Source organism: Chrysemys picta, chromosome 7 (assembly GCF_011386835.1).
Source record: "Chrysemys picta bellii isolate R12L10 chromosome 7, ASM1138683v2, whole genome shotgun sequence".
NCBI classification, from domain to species: domain Eukaryota; kingdom Metazoa; phylum Chordata; order Testudines; family Emydidae; genus Chrysemys; species Chrysemys picta.
In genome coordinates, this window is record NC_088797.1 from 38,670,173 (window position 1) to 38,687,730 (window position 17,558).

The window sequence follows — 17,558 nt, forward strand, 5'->3', positions numbered from 1 at the left end:
AGAATTAATGGACACAAATCTGACATCAGGAATCAAAATACTCAAAAACCAGTGGGAGAACACTTTAACCTGTCTAGTCATTCAGTGACAGACCTGCGGGTGGCTATATTACAACAGAAAAACTTCAAAAACAGACTCCAACGAGAGACTGCTGAGCTAGAATTGATATGCAAACTAGACACAATCAACTCCGGTTTGAATAAGGACTGGGAATGGCTGAGCCATTACAAACATTGAATCTATCTCCCCTTGTAAGTATTCTCACACTTCTTATCAAACTGTCTGTACTGGGCTAGCTTGATTATCACTTCAAAAGTTTTTTTTCTCTTAATTAATTGGCCTCTCAGAGTTGGTAAGACAACTCCCACCTGTTTATGCTCTCTGTATGTGTGTATATATATCTCCTCAATATATGTTCCATTCTATATGCATCCGAAGAAGTGGGCTGTAGTCCACGAAAGCTTATGCTCTAATAAATTTGTTAGTCTCTAAGGTGCCACAAGTACTCCTGTTCTTCTTTTTGCAGCAGCTTGGCCATCAGCCTGATGTGCCACACAGTATAGTAGGCTGCCATCAGATCAATAAGGACTGCACCAACTTTCTTTCCTGACTCAAATGCATTTTCTATGTGTTGTGTCAGACATAGTACCTGATTTTGGGTGCATCATCCCCTTCTGAATCCAGTCTGAATGCAAGGCAGAGGATGATTGACTACCATATTAATCACAGCAGGATTAGTCTCTCCATCAGCTTGTAGGTAACATACAGCAGAGAAACCAACCAGTAGCCCTTTGGGTCTGTCAATCATTTCCCTGGCTTGGAAACAGCTATGACCTTTACTCTGCACCAGATTTCTGAGATGCAGCAATCCTGTGTACAATGATTCAGAAATTGAAGTAGCCAGCTTTTGGTGATTGGCCCAAAGTGAGAGACTGACACATTCTGGACGTTATCTAGACCAGGAGCCTTGTTAGGCTGCAATTGATGTATAGCTAGGTCAAGCTCTTGATCAATAAAAGGAGCCATCAGGTTCGCATCCACATTCCGAGCATGCCATATCTCAGCAACCATCATTGTAACTGCATGACTGAAAACTACCTTGATTAGGAGCTCTGCCATTAGCCACCAGCTATGATGTGATGGATTTTGCTGTGAATAGTCTTCTCTCTCTTGCCCAGATTAGAACCTCTGCTGAATTGATATCATCCACCAGTTAGCCACAGAACACGAAGCATATGTCACTTACTTCAGGAAGCACAATCTACTACTGACACTCAACTATCAATTTCTGGCTTTGCTGAAGTGTCTTACCTCAATCATAGGCAGTACGAGTATGGGATGACATCCTAGGTCTGAGAAGGAATTCTAGCAACTTCAGTCTCATCATCAGGTCCAAATATTGTTATCAAAAGGCTAAAGGTGAAGGATTTGACTCTTATCAATGTCTACAAACCTTGATCGGCCAACTCTTCTCAGGACCTCCAGCCTACTCAGACAATTTTAATTCACACCAAGCCCACTGGAGGAACTCTGATGATGATGTAGCTGGAGTAAGGCTACAGGAGTAAGCATCAACAGTTACTCCTGATGGCATAATTAAAAATTATGTGCACAGTATTTGAAAATTCTGTATATTTTATTTGTCAAATAAATATGGAAGCTCTAGCATGGCACTCGGGAGCACGGGCCACTGGCTGCACAGAGGTGGGAGATCATTGTGCAGCTCCCCCTGGGACACAGACTCAGCCGTGAGGCTGCACCCAACCCTGACACAGCACAAGGACTGGGCCAGCCCCAGAAACACCCCAGGGCCCTGCCAGGTGCACCAGGTGTGGGCAGGATCCAAGTGTGGAGGGGTTTAGTGTGGGGGGATCCAGGGGTGGGTTGAGAGGGTTCTGTGTGGGGCAATCTGGGTGCAGGCAGCTCAGTGGGGGATCTGGGTGTGCAGGGGGGATCTGGATGCACATGGGCTTTTGGGGGGGTTCTGGGTGCAACGGTAATGGGACTCTGCTGGGGGGTCCAGATGAAGTTGGTTGGGGCTCAGCAGGGGGGTCTGGGCGAAGGGAGGATAGAGCTCGGCAGGGGTTGTGCAGAGTTCAGTAGGGGAGGAGCCAGATGCTGGGAGAGTGGGGCGGGGATCCAGGTGCAACTGGCTGGGGCTTGGTAGGATGGGGATCTCGGTGTGGGTGGCTCATTGGGGAGTGCAGGGATAATGGTGCTTGTCAGGGGGGAGTTCTGGATGTGTGGGGAGTGAGGCTAACCAGGAGGGTCTGGATGCATGCGGGTTCGGCAGATGGGGGAGCACTCCCAGTACAGGGATCACTCCCCCTGCAGCTGAGGAGCGATGGGTGCAGGAAGCGTGGGGAGGGCAGTTTGCAGAGCTTCCTAGAGCCAGGGGAGAAACCTGGGGGTGGGTTTGACACAGCCCCAGATGCTGTGCAGGGGAAGAGGAAGTCCTGTCCTCCCCAGCCAAGACTAGCAGATGAGCCCAGCGCAGGGTAGGAGCTACCAGCCAGGTCGCCCCCCAGTCCCACCTCCTGCCCCACAGTGATTTATCTCTCTGCCGGCTGCCCTGGGCACCAATAACATACTGCTGCAGAGGGTCATATGACTGTTCTTGTGGCTTCCCTTTGCTTCCCTGTCAGAAAGTCATTTTTCTGTGTGGAAGCAAAGAAATCTGTGGGAGACATAAATTCTATGCATGCTCAGTGGTGCAGAATTCCCCCAGGAGTAAATAAGCAACTGCAGCTTCTACATGATCCAAAGCAGCTGCCCACTTTTCATAGTAAAAGATGGACCTTGGGGTTCTTCTCCTGACCTCACCTTTTCTACAACTGGAGAACACCCTCCAGCAGTCAAAGAGTATAAAGTGCTTGATAAATTTCTTCAATGCCAGGATCAGCCATTCCCAGTCACAATTGGCATGCAAATTCCAACTACAAATGGACTCTAGAAACCTTGGTGGGGTTTCTGGAAGGTAAGGTGAGATCTGTTCCAATCTGTGTTGGCATCTGTGATAAATGAAGGGGGGGGGCGGTAGATCTCTTTTATGGACACCCACCCAGCCAGTTAGCTACAAAATCCCTGTTAGTAGCTCTTCTCTACTTGCTTTACCTGTCAAGGGTTAAAAAAAACTGTTGATAAAAGGAAGGGAGTGGGCACCTTACCATAAGAGCCAATAGGAGGGCTAGAACATTTAAAAATTGGGAAAAAACTTTCCCTTTGTCTATGTGGTGTTGTTCTCTCCAGAGAGGAGAGACAGAGCAGCAATGCTGTAAGAAGCTTGCACCAGGTATGAAAAATCAATCCTAGAAACTACTTATTGGAAACCCCAGATATGTAAGTAGATCAGGAAATGTTTAGGAAGATGCAATTAGGTTTATCTCTTTTATTTCTGTAATGGTTGTGGACTCCTCTGTGCTAACCCCCAAATGCTTTTGTTTCGTTTGTAACCATTAAGCTGGACCTCAAAAAAACCATTCTTGATGCTTAATTATTATATTTGCTCTTTTTAAATGTAGCAATAGCCGAAGTTCCAGATGTATTTTCTTTCTTCTTGTTTTTAATAAAATTTACCTTTTTTAATAACAGGATTGGGTTTTTTATGTCCTAAGAGGTTTGTGCATATGTTGTTTAATTAGCTGGTGGCAACAGATGATTTCCTTTGTTTTCTTTCTCAGCTCTTCCCCAGTGTGTGTGTGTGTATGTGCGCGCGCGTGCGCAAGGGCTTGAGGGTACCCCACAGGGAGGAATTCCCAAGTGCGCCTTCCTGGGTTCAAAGGGTTTTTTTGCATTTGGGTGGTGGCAGCATCTACCCATCCAAGGTCAGAGAGAAGCTGTAACCTTGGGAGTTTAATACAAGCCTGGAGTGGTCAGTATTAATTTTTAGAATCCTTGTGGGCCCTCACCTTCCGCACTTGAAGTGCCAGAGTGGGGTATCAGCCTTGACAGCATCTCTTATGGCTCGAAATCAAATATTCAGAACAACATCAGTGCCGTCTACCGAAATTTTTGCTATAAAATTCTGGCCACTGCAAAGGAATCTATACCTTAGAGATTTCACCAACAATTAATTCCTGGACAGTCATCTGATGCAATTAGACTATATTAGGAATTTAAATCCTTCATAAGTAAACAGGAGGGTTTTGACAGAAGTAGAGGCTCTTTCCCCCTTTTAGATTAAGCCAGGTAAGAGCAACGGAAAGAAATGGTTCCAAATTGAACTTCACACATTCCAGTCAGAAATCCTGGAAAACTATAACTTCTGTCAGGATGGCAAAATACTCAGATTCTCAGGGAAGTGTATGCCTCCTTGGGATTACAAGTATTGCTCTTTCCAGCCAGTTTGGTGTTATCCCATTCAAGATGCACCAAAGGGAAAGTGTCTCAGTTTTTGATCTAATAGGCTGAATCCAAGTCAGACTGTCAACAGTGCAGTTTTCAGCCAGCTTAGTTTCTTTATTTTCACTTCTATTTTGAAATCAATTTAAGGTTAAAGAACAGTGCCAGATTGACAGCACCAGTGACCAAAGAAGTCTCTTAACTGAATTTGTTTCAGTGTCCAGAACAGGGAAATTAAGGTTATCAGCAGTACCAGCTTCCCCTATACTGCTCCATCAAGGTGCATAAACTCAGGTTTTTGAATGACAACCTTTATGGCTCAGAGGGTATTTTTGCCCCCCAATTATATTCAGTTTTTTGCTTGTCTATTAGCACTGCCAACAAGGGTAGCAATTAAAGCCAACTGTGATGGAGGTTTTGTGTGGTTCATTAGAAACTGCACTCTGACAATCGAGTGATTTCCCATGGACTAACCAGCCACCAGACAATATCAACCTGTGCCAGATTTAAAATACGCTGTCTGTATCCTGTTATCAATCACTGGATGTTTCCAGACCCCGTTATAAACCACTTTTGGCTAAATAAATTACCTCTGGCTTTGCTCGTGCAGGCTGAGTCTATTTCCCATCAATTGTTAATGAAGACTGTGACTGATGGCTAGACCTGGACATCTGGTTTATAATTTTATATTAAACTTTTGAACTTTTATATAATTTTTCTATGAATAATTTCCTTATTCTATGCTGTAAATCTACAAGCTGGATATTAAGGCAGAAGGCTAACAGAACAGAATATTACTCATGCATCTCATGGATGATTTAACTGAGTCAGTATGAAAGTTTAACTAAAGTGCGTGTCTATGGTCCAAACAAAAGGGAGCATTGGCAGGTGCATGAGCCTAGTTATTGAAGAGCCTTCTCTAAAGTGAAAGCATTTCTAAAATTTTTAACAGCTCATATTAGTCTTCTGCTCATAGAAGTGATTCTGCAGGTGCACTGTAATGCATATGGGCATAGATATAGAATATCATCTACATAAGGAACTGAGAGGACGTTAAGGAGGGTAACAGATGCAGGACAAGGGCACTGAGCTATGTTCATATAAACCGTCCACACTTTTTAAATAGCATATAAACTACATATATAGAAATGTCTATAGGTTCAAATCATCCCCTCAGTCATGCATTTTAGTGAAAACAGCTTTTCAGCAGCAGCCTATAGTTGATGATTAAGAAGATAAGGAAATTAGATGAATATACGTGACCAGTCTGACATTTTCAAATATCATTAACTTACTTATTTCTAAATGGTAATCTCTGAGAAATGTCAAAAGGCATTACTGTGGGCTATGTACAGACCAGGTTTCAAAATTTAAAACATAGACATCTTTTGGTTATCAGCATTTAGAAAGGAAAAAAAATTCTCCTCCACGTTCAAATAAAAGTAAAAAATCAGCTGAAAAATATTTTAATGTCATTTTTCTAAAAGTATTTATTTCTGGGCTGAGACTGTTATGGGAAACTTCAGCCAAAAGGGTAATTTTTTGAGCATCAACAATGGGATTTAGAAGAGAAGTGCCATCTCATTATTACCTATTGTGTCACTACCTCAATTTTATAACAATGTTTGGAAACTCTGTATATCAAATGCATGAAGTGACTCAGACTAAATATGTCATAGTTTCTGTAGCTTTATTATTTGTCTTGTAATAGGCACACTATTAAACAAGCTGCATATGCAACATGACTGAGATCTTTTAGTTTCAAATGTGCAACCTTACATTTGTTTTAACATAGTATTTGGAATTTACTAGAATAAAGGTGCAAATAATTCCTGACTGTTATGGACATGATCAGACTCATATGAGCAAAAGCTCCCTGCTGATTCTTTACATGTGACAAGATCAGCTATGAGCAACAGAAATCTTTCCCTTTTGCTGGGAGGAAGAACACAGTCATCTGAAAGTCCAGCACACTGTGCTTACAAAAGCGTTCTCCTGGCTTGCCAAGCTCAGTGCATATCTAAATATTTCAAACCACTCGTAGTTCTAACAGCACTAGGAGGAGATTACAATGAGCTTTTATTCATTAACATTTTATTACACCATTATTGCACATAAATGCCACTGATTTTGCCTCATTGTCCAGCTTTATTGCATAAGATGAATCAAAGCATTAAGAAATGCCACACAGAGCAGAAAACAACAGATGCATTAAAATAACATGTGCAGCAATGTAAATAACCTCTCAATTATGGGGCATCTGCTTTAGTTTATCACAACATAAAAGGTTATAAAATTAGCTATGTGCTGTGTACAGTAATGGCTGGTCGTTTTTCTTTGGAGGGCCTTTCTTAGAAAATGTTAAAAATAAAAATATTGAGGGCAGTTAAGAGGACTAGAGTAAAACTTTTCCTCAATGGAAAAAATATGTTGTCAGGTGTATGTTTCCTCCTCATATTTCAGAGGAAAAACCTGTGAATCACTTCTTATTTATAACCCACAGTAGTCTTGGAAGTTTTATTAGCTATTGGGCCATTGACTCTACTATGAAAAGGAAAGTAATTTCACCATCCATAATCTTTTTATGCTTCAATCTCAAATGAGCCTTTTACAACAATATATTTTAAGTCAATATTACTGCCTAACACATAGCTCTGTAGGCTCTCCTCTGACTGTGGTGCACCAAAAAGAGAACCATGTTCTGTTCTATCCCCTCTGTGTTTATAAAGCAAACTTAAACAGAACCTTTGAGGATCTGACAGGCCTGCCTAAGTGTAAGTCTGGACAGATCTGGTTGTATACGAGAACTACCAAAACATAAGTGGCCCCAGCAATTGCCCTAGGTGTAACCGAGGGCAAAATCTGACTCTTCGTTAGTACAAGATTATGAAAAGAGCTTTCAAAACAAGGAAGCTAATAGCTTCATATTTCCTTGCTAGAGCACTGCCTAAAAATCATTCACAAGTAGAAAGAAAACAATGGTTATGAAGTTAGCTTAGATTATGTTAAATGCCACAAGTATGAAACAAATTCTTAACTCACTTTTCCCAGAAGAAGCTGTGAATAAACACATCCTCCTCAATTGAGGGAGGATGTTAGCAGCATGTGGGCTTTCAGCCAGTTTCCTCACCTTTATTTCATTATTTTGAATATGTTCTCAGTCTTTACTCCTCCTATGCTGGCTCATTCATAATGTGACATAGAAATGCAGCTTGTTTGCTTTCTACCCTTTTCATTGCAGGTCAGCCACTCTGAGGAGTGACTCGATGGCTTGGAATTTAAATTACTACAAATAGGAACTCAAAAGAAAATAACCACTTAATTTTTTGCACCAGGAATCTACATTCAAAGCTTTATAATGAACGTATCACTTACCACCCAAGGTTTGTCGCAAAAATTATAGATTGACTCTAGGGAGTTGACACTGGGAATACCAGCATAATGCATTCCAATGATTAAGTTACGGAAGTCTTCGTTCTCAGCCATACTGAACGAATGTTGTCGAACAAGGACAAAATCAGGTCTGAATGATCTAAAGAGAAAAGGATATACACCTATTAGACAATGATCAAACACTTCACTCTGATATATGATATCCTATATACCACGTGCATTATATATACACATGTTGTATTTGCAGTATTCTAGCTTCAGTTTTTTACCCTTTGTATCTCAGAGATGCATTGTTTTATAAAAACTTTAAAAGTTAAAGTAATTCACAGCTTTTTTCCCCTCATAAAATTCCTAACCAATGTCCTAATGTTTAACTTTGAAAACATGTGGGCTGTATTGCTAAATAATTTCAAGGTGTATTTTATATAAATCACTGCCACTTTAGTCGAGGAGAATTAGATACTTTAATGTGTTTGCTTTATTCCTTTTAACTGAACTTAATTGCTAATGATAAGTCCATTTAGTACAATGGGGGCCTAATTTATCATGAATCAGCTGTCTTTAAAAAGCAGGAAGTTTGGGCAACATTAAATGTAAGCCTGTCCAAATATTGAAATAGCTTTAAATAAAACAACTAATGTTTGTCAAATATCCTAACAGGAAGAACTTAACACCACGAAAAACTGGTAAATGATGCCAGAAAATATTTTTATAATTTGGAAAACAAGTCTGACCACACAAACTTAGTTTTATCATAACTAAAGGTTTCTTTCTTACCCCTGCATCCTTTAGGCTGAGAAAGAGTCATTAAATTCCAAAGCAGATTAAATACAGTGTGTCAGATTCTGTTCTCATTTAAACAGATGTAACCCCAAAGTAACTCCGCTGACTTCAACACTAAGCAGTGTAAATGAGATCAGAGTTGGTTCTGTCCCTCTGGGAAGGGCTTCAATGGAGTGCTGAAAGATCTTCTCTCCATGCGCCTGAAGCCATGCTGCACAGATCAGATTAGCACTCCCCCTCAGCATGTGAGCGGGAGCCAAGTGCTTGCCTTAGGTGCTCCTTGTACAGCCCGAGGAACACCTGAGCAAGAATTCTGCTCCTGTGATACATGTAGAGCAGGAGGCAGAGCTCCAAGGTCAGGAATAGACCTGGCTCTCCAGTCAGGTGTTATGGGCTCCTCACAACTCCAGAGAGTGGAGCAGTGAGGAACAATGTTCCCAGATGACACTTCATACAATGCAGCCATCCCTTTGCTCCCAGAAGTCCCTTTGCATTATCCCTTACATTGACTCCGGTGAACAGGAGACTATAGACAGCTTTGCCATGTCATGAAAATAATCAAGTGCCGCCCTCCCCTTTTAATAGTTTCCATGAAAAAAAAAAGACTGAGAAGAATATACAATTCAGGGAAGCACAGCATGTGCAGTTAGACACTGTTGGAGCATAATTTACTGAAAACTAAGCCTTTAGGAGAAGTGGGCAAAAATAAAAACAAAAACTAGATGTTAAGAACCAGACTAGAACCAAACCTGTCAGATTTGGAAATATCCCAGTGAGGTCTCTCCACTTCCATTTCCCAGCTAGGACAAGAAGTAACGAAACACCGTGAGGCTGCCTGCTCATATGTGATTTCCAGCTGGCGATGGAAACAGAACTAAACTGGTCTATTCTCAGCAAATTTTCAGCCTGATTTTGAGGAAGAATTCAAAAGGTTTGGATTAGAGATGGCTGGAAGCTGCAATGGTGGAATCTGGAACCAGGTCTTTTAGAGATTGGTGCAGGGCTGGCCTGACCATGAGGCGAACTGAGGTGGCTGCCTCAGATGCCAGACGGTGGGGAGGCGCCACTAGGACCCAGAGTGTAGAAAATTGTGTCTGCTGCTGGTGCATATGTATTCTCTCTGCTCTAGATGCACAGAGATGGTGGAGTGCTGTGCTGGAGGAAGGAGAGCACAAAAGACATAACAGGCATGCAGGAGAAAAGGTGAAAGGGAATAAGAGAAAGCAGCAGGACCTGCAGGGAGAGAGAGAGAGGAGGACGAGCCTCTTATGTACGTCTCTAGCACCCCCAGGAGCCTGGACTGATTAACACCAGCTTCTCAAGGAGCTTCCTGTTTCCTGCTGCTTCCCTGAACCCACTTGAGGAGAACAGGCAGTCAACTGAAGTAGTTGGAGCCAGTTAGGCCCTTAAGACGCTGATATCTTCCCTCACTCAGGCCCTGCTACCAGCCTGATTATTCGTCCCCTTCAACTGAGTGTTGAGAGCCACTATAGCTGGCACAGAACAGCAGTCATGAGTGAAAGAAGAAAACGCCCCTCTGGGGCAGCATTCAGAAAAAGCAAGCAAGCAAAGGAAGCTTTTCTATCTAAGCAGGAAGGAGCTCTCCTGAGATACAGAGACACAAATGTTCACAGTGAGCCTTCCGGCCCCAGTGAGGATGTGAGTGGTGAGGAGATGCCTGATCTTCCAGTTAGTCAGAGTACAGGTGACCTGGCAGCTACTGCAGCATCCATATCTCCATCTCAAATGGATGTAACCATGCACATTCCTGAAGAAAACTGTAGATCAGAGAAGAGTGTGGTGGAGGCGCAAGAAACAGCTGCTGCTGAGTTTAGTTCCTTAAGTCTAGATGATCCAGGACTGTGGACCCACTTGAAAAGTAGCCTGAGGGACTTCCTTATACTGCACAGGCCACAGCGAGTGAAAAACTTCATGTTCCCCAAAGGGCAATGAAAATAGAAGTTTCCATCCAACGCATTACTGGCGTGAAATCCCCAATGGTGACAAAGTGGAGAGGCTATGGCTTATGTATTCAAAAACCCAGAATGCTGCATACTGTTTTTGTTGCAAAGTCTTCCAATCTAATGTTCCAGCCACATTGGGTTCTACAGGAACAAAGGGCTGGAAAAATCTGGCTAGAAATCTGGCATGCCATGAGAAGGCAGCAAATCACCAGAGAGCATTCCATAGGTGGAAAGAGCTTGAGAGGAGACTAAGGTTAAAGGCCACCATAGATGATCAGCATCAAGAGAAGATTGCATCACAGTCTCTTTACTGGCAAAATGTTCTGAAAGGGCTCCTTGCCATTGTGAGAATGCTTGCTACCCAAAACCTAGCACTGCGTGGCACTTCAGATCAGCTATATGTGCCAAACAATGGAAACTTCCTTAAAATTGTGGAGCTAATGGCTGAGTTCGATGCTGTACTCCAGGAGCATCTAAGAAGAGTCACCACCCAAGAAATGTACACATACCACTACCTTGGAAAAACAATTCAAAATGAGATCATACAGTTACTGGCAACAAAAGTCAAACAGAAGATTGTGGCAGATCTGAAGTCAGCAAGATATTACTCTATTATTCTGGTCTGCACACCTGACATCAGCCATATGGAACAAATGACTTTAATGGTGCGTTTTGTAACAACTACAGAACCTAGTGAAAATGTCCCTGCAATGGTGACTGTCAGAGAGCATTTTCTAGAATTTATTGACATTGATGATACTACAGGAGATGGTATGACAAATGTGCTTCTTAAAAAGCTGTAAGATATGGGAATTGCGATAGCTGACATGAGAGGTCAGGGCTACGATAATGGTACCCACATGAGAGGAAAGAACAGAGGAGTGCAGACACGGATCCAAGAGTTAAACACTTGAGTTTTTTTTTCTCCCATGCAGTTCTCATTCATTGAACTAGGTAGTCAGTGATGCAGCATCAGCTTCTAGTGAGGCTGCTGAATTTTTAAATGTAATTCAAAGCATCTATGTATTTTTCTCTGCATCAACTCATTGATGGCAAATTTTGAAGCAACATCTGGGAACATCCTCTCTGACACTGAAACCACTGAGTGTCACACGATGAGAAAGTCGAGTGGAGGCGATAAAGTCTATCAAACACCAAATTGGGAAGGTAGATGATGCTATACTTGCCATTATGGAGGATAATGCTATGACAGGAACTGTTTGTGGGAGAACAGTGGCAGAGGGAAATGGAATCACCAGAAACATACATAACTTCAAATTTCTGTGTGGCTTAGTGTTGTGGCATGACATACTGTTTGAAATAAATGTTGTACGCAAGAGACTCCAAGGTGTTGACCTTGATATATCTGGAGCAATGGAACAACTGGACAAAACAAAGTCATACCTACGGTCTTACCGGTCAGATGAGGGATTTCAAAACGTTCTGAAGAGTGCACAGAAGTTGGCAGAGGAACTTCACACTGACGCTATTTTCCCACCCACTCAAGAATACAGGAGTCACCGAAGAAGACGACATTTTGATTACGAGGCACGGGATAATCCCATAAGAAACCCCAAACAACAAGTTGAATTCTTTAACCAGGTGCTAGATTGTGCAATACAATCAGTTGAAGAATGTTTCATGCAGCTCAAGGAACACAGCAGTATATTTGGGATGTTGTATAATATTCCAAAACTCCTCGCTATACCTGAAGAAGACCTACACCAGCAATGCAGGGCACTAGAGACAGTGTTGACACATGATGACATGCGCAATATTGATGCGAGTGATTTAGGTGATAAACTGAAAGCCTTTCAAGATACATTTCAGCAGGATCAACTCCAAAGGCTGTTCTGGAATATATGTGCACAAATAAGATGATCACCCTCTTTCCAAACGCTTTTGTTGCTCTGTGCATACTTCTAACACTTCCTGTACAGTTGCCAGTGGAGAACGCAACTTCTCCAAGCTGAAGTTAATAAAAACACATCTACGCTCCACAATGACATAGGAAAGGCTGGTCGGCCTTGCAACATCTCAATAGAGCATGAGCTGGCCCAGACTGTGGACCTTCAGCAGGAAGCTGTTCAAATCTTTGCAACCAAGAAGGCATGGAAAGCACCACTTTGATTATTCAAACAGATAAAAATGCCAGTGTTTACTATGCAGACAAGAAAAGTTACATTTGCGGTTGAAAGTTAAGTGTTACTTAAAATTTTTGAACAAGGCATTTTAAGTTGTTAGTTCTCCTTTATTGGGGTAGGTAGCGGAGCTGTACCATGAGAGGAGTAGAACAGGAAGAAGGCAGAATTGAGACCTTTCAAAGTTTTGGCCCAAGCGAGGGGGTATGAGGGCATCATTTGAGCTCCCCGCCTCAGGTGCCAAAATGTTGTGGGCTGGCCCTGGATTGGTGATATCTCAATCTGGGTTTTGGCCTGGTCCATTATCAGCATAAGGTCTATTAGCATAATTCAGATATTGATGGGGATTCTGATTTCATACACCCCAAAGTATTCAGGTCCATTGGCTTTGGTTTGGGTCTGCTCTAGGGATGTAAAACGTTAACCAATAAGCATTACTCTTACCAGTTAACCCGCCTTAACTGTTAACCGCCAGCCAGCCTGCCGACCCCAGTGGCCCCAGCCACACCAGCACTGGCCCCTGCTGGATCAGCCCCAGCTGCACCGACCCCTGCCGGATTGGTCCCAGCCGGATAAGCCCTAGCCGCGCCGGCCCCTGCTGGATCAGCCCCAGCCCCAGCCTCACCGGCCCTTGCCGGATTGGCCCCAGCCCCAGGCGCACTGGCTGGATTGGCCCCAGCCCCAGCCACTCCGGCCAGCCTTTTAATTGGTTAACCATTTAAATGAAATATTTATAACTGTTTAAGCAGTTAACTTTTTAAACGATATTTACATCCCTAGCCTGCTCCTAGTTCTGATGGTTCAGGTAAGCATCTGAGTTTCTGGATGTTTATCCAAAACTAAACCCAACAAAATCTTCCACTCATCACTATGCTTTAGTAAATTAAGCAACTGAAACTTTGAAATTTAGATACTGGCAATGCTGGAGGTGAAGGGAAGCAGAAGACTTAGAATCATAATATTCAGTTTAGAATCATAATATTCCTTAGAATAAGTTCCTGTGACAGGCTAGCGACAGATTCCCAACCACACTAAATTTCATGTCTAGAAAAATCAGTGACTAGTTTGAAGCAATTAATCTATGGTGAGCAGTATAATAATACCAGGGAACAGGGTGCAGAGAGTTGTGGGGCATCAAAGTATTCTCTGAATTGGATGGTGTTTATTAGCTTTACAATCAGAAAAAGGAAAAAAAGTTATATGAAGCTGACAGTAAATCAAGTACTCAGCTACAATTACATTTTTTTATGCTACAAAAGCATGCCCATAATAAATGCAGGCAATATCCTAGGGCTTCATTTTTCAAAACTATTTAAAGGATTTGAACCCCTGATTCCTGCTAAAAATCAATGGCAACTGCACATTCAAATCTCTTAAGAAGATTCGATATTCCTAGCCTGAAAGCAGCTGGACATTTGCACTGTTTTCCAAGTATACGGCATAATTTGTCTTGAGCAATATTACAAAGATTAGTAGTTAGATGAAATGGCATTGTAGACTGGACTACAAACTGGTAAATTAATGCTTGCTTTTTATCAAGTTATCCTTAGGGTATTTACAGGGTAGTTCTGAGAACGTGTGATATAGGTTTCAGTGGGGAATGTCAAGTGCACTGAAGTGTGTGTCGTGTAAGGAAATTCAATTTACTGGCACAGTATGGGTAAAAACACTTGAAGGATTAATGATCCTCCTCCTTTATTTTTGCAGAGCAGCCAGGGCAAGGGAGAGACTACACCTTTATCTTACAAAAAGGGGAAAATCATTGAGGGATTACACATCATCTCAGAGTGTACTGTGCACTTAGACAAAGGAAAAAACTAGGAAGTGCCCCCTTTAAAATGTAAGCTCTCTGAATTGATCCAAGATGGAACTGACCTAAGTTTCCCCTCCACCCCACATCCTCTCAGTTGAAGACTTTGGTGCATGAGATTTAGAGGAAGGAATGCAAGATGTTTGTACATTCTGATAAGAATGAAGAGAGTGAGTTACAGTCCTGTAATTGATACTGGACAGAAAGTCTACACATGACTGTATACACATATAGAAGTGTGTGCACAATGCTCACCACTGGCACAAACCTTCCCAAACCCCAAAATCTCAATGTTTTGTGACAAATGTTTTTCCATTTTTTCCAGAATTTTCCCCCTTTTTTTGTGAAAACAAAAGGCAGCTTTTGCACGTTTAAAAAAATCTTCCTGGTAAACCCTACAAAATGGAAAGTTTCTCTCTTGGGAAAATACATAAAAATGTATGATTTTGTCCAGAAAGTGACATTTTGCTCTGCAAAGCTGTGCTAAAAGTTCCCTTTGAACCACACTAGCAAGCACTACCGAAACAAGTTTTCTCACCTGAATATTCAGAAATCAAAAACTGCTATTAAATCTCATTGCATGTATTACAAGTTAAATCCTCGCTCCATTGAAGTCAATGGGAATTTTTGCCATTGACTTCAATGGGCCACTGTTTCACCCTGAAAGTGGAGCTCTTCCTGTGTCTATCTTCTAAGAGGTTGACTTAGGCAAAAAAAGGTATATGGTGCACATCCTGTTATCTGACCCATACACTAAAAAGTGGCTTAAACGAGGTTTCTTGTCAGCTGAACATTTAAAGAACACTCTTCAGTGTACCTTTGCATTCCTATAGGCTGCTATAAAAAAGATGGAGAAAAATTATTCTCTCTTGCCACACACAGAGGACAGGAGAAGAAGCAGTGGGTTCAAACTACAGGATAGCAGTTTTAGATTCAATCTCAGAAAAAAACTTCCTAACTGTAAGCACAGTAGGACAATAGAACAGACGGCCTAGGGAAGTCTTGGAAGCTCCTTCACTGGAGGTTTTCAAAAAGAGACTGGATAGCCATCTGTCTTGGATGGTTTAAACACAACAAATCCTGCATTTTGGCAGAGGGTTAGATTAGATGGCCCTGGCCCTTCTAACCCTATGGTTCTATAATTCTAAATGATCTACACTGGTCCAAATATTTAATAGGCTTCAGACAGTGGAGTTTCAAAAAAGGGTGAGATATAGTTAACCAAAAGACTGCCACAGGAGTTGCATTATTTTTCACTTATTTATGACAAAGGATGTATGTAGAAACATAGTTATATGTTTTAATAAAATTAAAAAGGATAAACATAGTAAAACAATCATTAATATTTTCAATGCAGTAGTTCCTGCGGCAGGATAAGAGCTTTTCAGACACACAAGATGACACAGCCCCAGCCCCAAAAGGCTTCCAATTGAAAAAGCTTGCTCCAGGGGTAAGTTGGAAGTTTATACTAGATTTCAGTATGGAAAACCTTTTTTCCTTTATGACACTATTTAAACTCCACAGGGAAAAATTCACAATAATATACTTGTGTATAATGTACTTGTGACTGATCAGTGATGTTTCAATCATCTTCAAAACAGAAAGAAAATATTTATACAGGTACACTGACATGCACATATTACAATAGATGATCTATTTTCATTTAGGTCCTGATCCAGCACTGGGCCCCATGTGGAATTCACTGCAGTATAGTGTCAACAAATCTAATAAGTGATCTATGGGGACAAGAAGGAATGTTTAAAGAAAACTGAAAACAAATTAAAGCTTTCAATGCTATGTAGTTCTAGTTCTACACTATCCTGGCAATTCCATTAGGTTGCCACACCCATAAAAATGGTAATAATTTACTGAAGCGATCCTTTGTCAGCTCACTGTTATACTTGCTCACACACAGATGTCACAACTAGATTTCGTCACACTGCCAGGTTGCTTTCTTTCTTGATGTTGACCCCAGTGAATTTGAGACATTTCTCATGAATCAGGATTCCTTGTAGCAGGGGTACCATGTGTGGGCAAGTACAGCTACGGAGAAAGGAATCTCCTCTTACTCAAGCATTTTACTAAGGAATTACAGTTAATTCTTTCCTTCAAGGATTACACCTTCTTATGCTTTATTCAGGTGTTCTTTTGTTTCTTTGTTTTGTTTTTTTAAACTTACCTGACAACTTTGGTGCCATTACGGAATGCTTGGATGTCTACAGCATAACTGCCATCAGCATGGGCTATCAAGTTGATCTCTGAAAATTGTGCCTATGAAAAAAGACTCAGATAAGTCAACCTGCTTTTATTTCACCCACATTTTAACTAACTTCCTTCTCTTTATTTTAAACATTAGCGTTTAATTGCCAATGTTGTGCCTGAAACATAACTAGTATTGAAAACAAATACTTTTCACCTAAAAAAGTCTGGCACATACACATCACCACAAGTTTGCCATAATTCTAACATACTAAAAGAAAAAATGGGCTAAAGCATGAATATATCCATAGTAAGGGCCTATTTGGGGCTCATACATAGGATGAGCATATTTCCTTCTTCATCTCTGTATCAAAGGTTTGATATTTATTTTTGCTCTGTGTGGCATTTCAGTGGAAAATTAATAGAGAGACTACTTAAAGTTATAGCCTATGTTTTCCAGAAACCATATTACCAAACTGTGAATTAGAGGCAAATACCATCCGTAAACAGAGCACCTGCTTACAGCATGTGTATCAATGTCCCTACATATACACACTTTTTCTGTATTATGTGCATTTCATTTTTCTTCTAAAGAGGTTCCACATCAAGTATCCTACGCACAGCACTATACAGTCAAAATTCACAAATGCAGAATTTCTGCTAGAGAGATATTTTCTCACACTAGAAATGTGACATTTACAAGGACAATAATTCAATTCCATGCTGTTCGTGAGTAAAGTGACACTGTGATCCCTCAGTTATTTGAAATAAAAGGACAGGATGTTTTTTATTTATGTATAGTCTTTCATCTACATAGACTCCCAAAGCATGTGACTAGCCCACTGAATCTAAACACACACTTAAGTGCTCTGATGGAGAGGGGCCAGAATGCTCTGGACCTTGCTGGATGAAGCCCTTGGCACATAG

The 17,558-nt window shown here is 41.4% G+C and overlaps 1 protein-coding gene across 3 annotated transcripts in view; it reads right to left on the bottom strand.

Moving 5' to 3' along the window:
• The window catches only part of SYN2 (synapsin II), a 468,511-nt gene that overhangs the window by 174,863 nt on the left and 276,090 nt on the right, over positions 1–17,558 (bottom strand). For all 3 annotated transcript variants that reach the window (XM_042849573.2, XM_005309068.5, XM_042849574.2), the window contains 2 exons: positions 16,612–16,703; positions 7,717–7,873 (listed from right to left, as the gene is read on the bottom strand). In XM_042849573.2, the coding sequence (XP_042705507.2) occupies positions 7,717–7,873; positions 16,612–16,703 (249 nt within the window). The remainder of the gene's footprint in view (positions 1–7,716; positions 7,874–16,611; positions 16,704–17,558) is intronic.